The sequence below is a fragment of the Microtus ochrogaster genome, linkage group LG5 (genome assembly GCF_000317375.1).
Source record: "Microtus ochrogaster isolate Prairie Vole_2 linkage group LG5, MicOch1.0, whole genome shotgun sequence".
Classification (NCBI taxonomy): Eukaryota; Metazoa; Chordata; class Mammalia; order Rodentia; family Cricetidae; genus Microtus; species Microtus ochrogaster.
The window spans coordinates 55,575,909-55,583,646 of NC_022031.1; the positions used below are offsets into that span (position 1 = coordinate 55,575,909).

At 43.2% G+C, this 7,738-nt stretch overlaps 1 protein-coding gene across 2 annotated transcripts in view; it reads left to right on the plus strand.

Moving 5' to 3' along the window:
• Tgs1 (trimethylguanosine synthase 1) overlaps positions 1–3,004 on the plus strand; it is a 43,021-nt gene extending 40,017 nt beyond the window's left edge. For both annotated transcript variants that reach the window (XM_005362261.2, XM_026786759.1), the window contains one exon: positions 1,155–3,004. In XM_005362261.2, the coding sequence (XP_005362318.1) occupies positions 1,155–1,292 (138 nt within the window). In that variant the 3' untranslated portion in view covers positions 1,293–3,004. The remainder of the gene's footprint in view (positions 1–1,154) is intronic.
• The last annotated feature ends 4,734 nt before the right edge of the window (positions 3,005–7,738 follow it).

The following is a 7,738-nucleotide window of genomic DNA, read 5'->3' on the forward strand; positions in this document are numbered from 1 at the left end:
GAGCTAGTTCCAGGACAGGCTCCAAAGCCACAGTGAAACCCTGTCTCGAAAAACAAAAAAAAAAAAAAAACTGATGCCTTTAATCCCAGCACTCAGGAGACAGAGGCAGGTGAATCTCTTGAGTTATAGGCAAGCATGGTCTACAGAGTAAGGTCTAAGACAGCCAGGGTAGAAAAAAGGAAGCGGAGGAAGGAAGGGAAAGAAATTTGCTGGTTTAAAATGCTGCAAAGACCAATGTGAGTGTTGTCAGAGCAAAGGACTCTGCAGCTAATCCTTGATATTAACTCTGGAAGAAGGAATGCTTTTATCTCCTTGAGTCAGTAGCTATGTTCTAGTAGACCTAAAAATCAGTAATACAGACGCATATAAATATTAAATTTAAAATAACACGAAAGAACAGTAGATAAAGGGAGTAATCAGACATAGAGATCTAAGAAAATCGAGATAAATAGAAAAGTGCAGGCTCTACTCAAAGGCCAGTGAAGCTTGTTGAGCAATCGAGAGAGTAACACGAGCACAGTGGGGTGAGTAAAAAGGCTTCTTAGGAGCAGGTGGCAGTGCTCAGCATGTAACAGTGGCCACCACCACACCTGATGACCCACGTGGTGGAAGGAGAGAGCTTACCCGTACAAGTTGACTTCTGGCTGCCACATAAAAAGAAAAAAATTAAAATTGAGCTTTTTAGGAAAGTGAGTTCCTAATGTCTGTGCTAAAATAGACGTGACATGTGCAGGGTTTGTTCATTTTCTCTTCGTCTGAACCCTTAGTTTGTGGCCGTGGAAAGACAGCATCTTAGAACAGCACAGCACGGTGATCTGACTCAGGTCAAACAGTCAGGATCCTACACCAGATACTGCATTAATACATAACCTGGCAAGCAGTAGTGAGTGTGTTGCTGTGAAGAAATTAACAGAAAAGGGCAGCCTTTCTCTTACTGATAGTTTAGGTTGGGGGAATAAAAACTGTTTTGAAAATTATGTTTGCTGGGCATGACAGTGAACACCTTTAATCTCAGGAGGCAGAGGCGTGATGTCTGCATTTGAGGACAGCCTGGTCTACAGAGTAAACTGGCCAGAACTACTTAATCAGACCATGTCTCAAGGGAAAAAAATAAGTCCTGCAAGCATGCTTTATTATTGTGTTCTTCCTGGCAGGTGGCATCCTTGGCTGGGCCTGGAGGGCAAGTGGAAATAGAGCAGAACTTTCTTAACAACAAATTAAAGACAATCACTGCATATTTTGGTGACTTGATCAGAAGACCGGCCTCTGAAGCAGAAGTGGAGGATAACTAGAAGACAGAGATTGCGCTTTGGTTTCCCAGCCACCCAGACCCAAATAATCTCACAGTAACTACATTAATTACAGCACTGTTTGGCCAGCGGCTCAGGTGTCTTCCTGACTAGCTCTTACATCTTAAATTAACCCATTCTGTTAATCTGTGTATCGCCACGAGGCTGTGGATTGATGGTAATGTTCTGGCATCTTTCCCCTTCGGCAGCCACATGGCATCTCCTTGACTCCACCTACTCTCTGTTTAAGAGCTGTTCTGCCTTGTACTGATGGCAAGATCATGCGGAATGAGAGTGGCATTTGAATGAGACACTTGGGAAGGTCTTCTCAGCTCCTTAATATTATGAACGTGTGATATGGAAACCTTTATGAGTTTTAATGAATGCTAGTGAAGTGGTTTGTGATTTTCAGGGAATGCTAACTGAGCTGTGTTCAGTACTCTAAAGCGGTAAGCATCAGGGCCAGGTGGTCGTATAGATACCTATTATGGTCCCAGCACTTCAGAGGTTCAAGGTCATCCTGTAATGCATAAATTCAAGGCCAGCCTGAGTTACATAAGAACTGGCCTCAAAAATGACCCCGTGCTTAAATTAAGTGCATCTGTGTATATTTGTATGTTTCTGTTCTTTAACTATGTTTTGGTTTTGTGTGTGTGTGTGTATGTAAATGCTTTTTTAAAATGCAAAGAAAAATGAAAAGCAGTTCTGCCTGCACATTTAACCTCTGGTGAAATAATGTTACCAATTTAATGATATAACAAGAAAGGTAGAACTCTCCCACTACCTTACCTATTTTTTATATTCAACTGTCTAAATATAATCACAGTTAACAGTGTTTTGTGTTTTACTTTTTTATTGAATTTTTATTTCCTGTGCGTGCATAGAGGTCAGAACAACTTGCAGAAATCCGTTCTCCATTTCTGCCCTGTGGGTTCTTGGGAATCAAGTTCAGGTCATCAGGCAAGAGCCTTTACCTGCGAACCATCCCACTGATCCCCATGTTAATTCTTCTAAAGAAAAGACTGAATTACAGTACCCTTTCATATGCTGTTCATCCAGTGCCTTCCCTTTTGAGATAATGTATATTTTATTAAATAAAATAGATACCGTTTTTAGAGTGAGTGTGTGCTTGCCTGTTCCCACAGAATCCAGGGAAGGGGTTGGATCCCTTGGAGCTGGGGTTACTGTTGTGAGCTACTCAATATGGGTACCAGGAAATGCACTTGGGTCTTCTGATCTTCCATCCCAAGATGCTTTGATTAACTCAATCAATGTTTTTACTTTCCTGTTTTGGTATGCTTTGTTTTTACAGAAATCTCATATTATCCAGACCAGCCTCAGATTTTTGTGTAGTTGAAGATGATTTTGAGTTCCTGACCCTCTTGCCTCCACCTACCAGGTCTGGCTTATCAGTTTATCTTGGAGGCCATTCCATTTCCGTCCATCCATGTCATACATGTCAGTCTACCTCATGTTTTAAATGGCTGTCCTGTATCCCACCATCACCTGTGTGTATAAACTAGTTCCCTGCAGAGGCACCAAGCAGTTTGCATGGTTATACCACTACTGACGTGTGTGCTGTCTTTCCTTACAGTGTATACTGTTGAATAAGTATTTCAGTTTCTAGCAGTGAGACCACAGGTCTATATGTACAGTTAAGTCTTGACAAATACAGCCAGGTTGCTTCAATAAAGTTGAACTTGCATTAAGGCTTATTTATCTCAGTTTGTTTTCATATCTTTGCTTTAACTAGAATCTCTTCTTAAAGGCTTTTGTGTATGTGTGTATACATGACCTCAAATTTGTGACTTTCTAAATGGATGCCACTTGTCCAGGTGCCCTCAGGAGCCAAAAGGTGTCAGATCTCCTGGAATAGGAGTTACAAGTGATTGTGAACCCCTAAAATGGGTGGCTCAATCTACAGTGTGCCTCCATGAGACCCAGTGAAGCAGAAATACCAGGGTAAGGAACATATTCCAAAGACAGAACTGGAGGAAGCTCTTGAGAAATGCACAGCAGGAGTGAGAGGCGGCGGAGATGGTGGGACAGCATGAGAACAAAGGGTCAAGGTGAAGAAGCCAAGCCAGATACAGCTGCAGCTAGAGCATCAGTGAGCATTGAGGAAAGGGTGGCTCAGTGGTTAGGAGTCAGGACTGTTCTCACAGAGACCTAAGTTCACTTTCCAGCACCCAGGTCCCTGAACGATGTCTCAGTTCTGAACATGGATGCCCCAAATGTAACAGCACCCACATTTGTAAAAGAAACATTACTAAAGCTTAAATCACACATTGACCTCCACACACTAGTAGTTGGAAACTTTAACACCCCACTCTCACTGATGAACAGGTCTGGCAGACAGAAAGTCAATAAAGAAATAATAGAACTAACAGACATTATGACTCAAATGAACCTAATACATATCTACAGAAAATTTCACCCAAATGCAAAAGAATAAGCCTTCCTGTCAGCCCCTCATGCAGCTTTCTCCAAAATTGACTATATACTCACTGTGGTATATACTATATACCACAAAGCAAGTCTCATCAGATACAAATAAATTTTATTTTTCTTTGAAAATAACCCCTGTCTCCTATTTGACCACCATGGATTAAAGCTGGATTTCAACAACAGAAACAACAGAAAGCCTATAACCTCTTGGAAACTGAATAACTGAGTAACCAGTGGGTCAAGGAAGAAATAAAGAAATTAAGGACTTCCTAGAATTCAATGAAAATGAATTCATAACATACCCAAACTGTGGGACACAATGAAAATGGTGCTAAGAGGAAGTCCAGAGCACTAAGTGCCTTCATGAACAATTTAGAGAGACCTCATACTAGTAATTTAACAGCACCCCTGAAAGATAGAGGATAAAGTGAAACACCCAAGAGGATCAGATGGCAGAAAATAATCAAATTGAGAGCTGAAATCAATAAAATAGAAATAAAGAGGATAATACAAAGAAATAATGAAATAAAAGAATTGATTCTTTGAGAAAAATCAACAAAATAGACAAACCCTTATGCATACTAACAATTTTCTTGATAGGTACCACATACTAAAATCAAGATAAAATAAACAAGTCAAATAGACATAACCTCTAAGGAAATAGAAACAGTAAATAAGCGTTTCCCAACCAAAAACGCCCAGGACCGGACGATCTTAATGCAGAATTGTACCAGACGTTAAAAGAACTAACAGTGATACACCTCAAATTATCCCACAAAATAGAAACAGAGGAACATAAACAATTTCTTTTTATGAGGGCACAGTCACCCTTATACCCAAATCACACAAAGAGTCAATAAAGAAAATCACAGACCAATTTCACTCATTAGCATTGATGCAAAAATAATAAAATACTGGCAAACTGAATTCAAGAACACATCAAAAAGATCATTCACTACGACCAAGTAGGCTTAATCCCAGAGATGTAGGGCTGGTTCGGCATACTAAAATCTATCGATGTAGTCTACCATATAAACACCTGGAGCCTGGGCGCTCTCATTCCAGAAGCCAAGCCAGATGCAATGGGTCAGTGGAATCTCTCGCTACACCCTGGTGTCTTACCTATAGAGTTAATGGTCAGCAACTGGCAAAGCATCTTTCTCCCCTCCATTCACAGAGATGTAGGCCATCTCATCTCTAGCTTCCGTTTCTACCAGGCCTCCTAACTACGGGCTGTTCCCTGTCTGTCTCCCAGCCCTTCATCCAGCACAACTGCAGGGGGGTGGTTCAGCTGGGTGGGTGTGTGCTACTGAGCTCAGCAGGAATGAGCCCTGTCTTCAAACCACAGCAGAAATAAACAAGAAAAACTCTCTTGACAGCTAAGGAGATGGCATCGTGACTAAGAGCGCTTAGCACTCTTCCAGAGGACCCGAGTTTGGTTCCTAGCACCCTTCTCAGCTTCCCACCATCTCTAAGTCCAGCTCCAGAGAACCCAGTGCCTCTGGACTCCATGGGCAACACCATGCACATGCAAATACCCACTCACAGACACACACACCTACATACACACACACACACCTACATACACACACACACACACCTACATACACACAGACGCAGATGCACACAGAGACACATGCCTACACACATACCTACAGACACACAGACACCTACACACATGCACATATAAATACATACATACACACCTACACACACACACAGTCACACATACACCTGTACACACAGACACACACACACATACACCTACACACACGCCTACAGACACACCCACACGCACATAACTCACAAACACACACACAGACACACAGACACTCACAGACACACAAATTCACACACCCCTACACACACAGACACGCACACACACACCTACACATAATTTTAAAAAAAACCAATCTTAAAATAATAGCTGCTCCATCTGTCTTTGAGGAAAAATCTACAGTATCACTCTGGAGCCCTCCCTCAAAAGTGCCTTGTTGGTTTAGTGTAAATTCCTTCTCTGGGCCTCCCCTGCCTTGCCCTCTTCCCCCGAAACTGCTGCTGTCAGTTCCTCTCGGCCTCGGCATAAGCCGTCTCTTGACTGGAAGGTTCTGTGTGCTGCACCACACTAAAACCAGCTTAGCCTTTAAGTCTCAGCTCAAGCCCTGGTCCTTCCAGACAGGCCCCTGTGGAGATCCCTGGGAAGTCACCCCTCCCTTCTCTCCTGGGACACCCTGCACTAGCCACCATCAGAACCTCACGTGTCTGTCTCGAGGCAGTTTATGGAGTTTTATCCTTTGTGTTGAAGCTTTGGGCAGAAAATGTCTGCTAAAAAGTGAAAACCCTGCATTAGTAACCGCGGTTCACAGATTCAGCTACAGACAGTGCCAGTGCGCTGTGTCTTTCCTAACAAAGCAGAGTGGGTTACTCCATTAAACACATGGCAAGTGAGGGACTGTGGTACCGTGCACGTGCTCGGTTCAGCGAAACTGAGATTACCCAACAATCACATGACCAGTGAGTTTCAAAATCAAGAAGCCACACATAATTCTTTTTTGGGGTACTGGGGGGGGGAGGTGGTAAAGACAAGGTTTCTCTATGTAGCCTTGACTGTTCTGGAACTCACTCTGCAGATGTGACTGGCCTGATCCTCCCGCCTGCAAGGCACGCACCACTTCTGGCTAACACACACGATTCTTTAATCTGCCTTCTCCCCGGAGCTCTTAGGACCACTTCCTTTCCTCACACAAGCTCACACATCCATCGATTTCTCCTTTCTGCGTATGAGGAAGGTAACACACAGCTGGTATCACCAAACCCCGGGTATATTCGTTCTAGATACCTCTGCTCAGGAGACTACGTGAACATTTAACCAGACCGAAAATTCAAACCCATAAGAACTCTTAAAGGAACTTTTCTTGTTCCATCTATGATAAAGGTCAGTGTTTCCTGTCACCTGTGGCTAGTGTTCAAGCAATAACTTTTATTTAATTAACTTATGAGATTTTATATCTAAGTACTTATTTACATCATTTTCTCTCTCCCTCCCCTCCTGCCAACTCCTCCTGCAGCCTCCTCCCTCCTCAACACTCATGGCCTCTTAGTCTTTATTATTGTTCTCATACACACACATACACACACACACACACAATTGTAAAACCATTTAGTGCTACTCATATATGTATTCTTTACAGCTGACTGCTTGGGATGGATAACGCAACAGGGACCCTCCCTGGGAAGACTCAGCCGTCATCAATTGCCTATATCTCTTCGTCTAGGATGGGACCTTGTGATACGTCCCCCATTCATATTGGCATGTCAGTTGGGGTCATTGTTTTTCAGGTCTTCTGTAGGCAGCCATATTATTGAGATTTCATAAGCGTCATAGTGCCCTCCCCCCATCATTTGAGAAAGTCCCTGTCTCACCATAGACTTCCTGGTCCCCTGGCTCGCACACTCTTCACTTCATCTTCCATGTGGTGCCTGAGCCTGAGGTGTGAAAGCCGTGTTATAGATTTATCAGATGGGGCTGGACACTCCATGGTCAGCTGATCTCTGTTTTTTGACTAACCGTGGTGGTGATCTGTAATGATCTCTGTCTGCTACAAAAAAAAAAAAAAAAATAGCCCCTTTGATGAGGCGTGAAAGCTGCACTTCCCTGTGGGTATAAGGATGAGTGTTTAGATCATAGTGAGAAATTACATAGGTTGACAAATGGCAGTAGTCGGTTCTTTCCTCAGACCCATGGTCTCACCAGGCACAGGTAGTGGGGCTACATTTGTGGCACCAGGCACAAACTGCCTTTTATTGAGGGGACCTTTAGTCCAATTATGTGGCTGCTGGTTACCCCAGGACATAGCTTGCTGTATCTGGAGCTAGGCCTGCCAGTGGGAGATGATGACATGGCATTGGAGATGATGACATGGCAGTGGAGATGATGACATGGCAGTGGAGATGATGACATGGCAGTGGGAGATGATGATGACATGGCAGTGGAGATGACG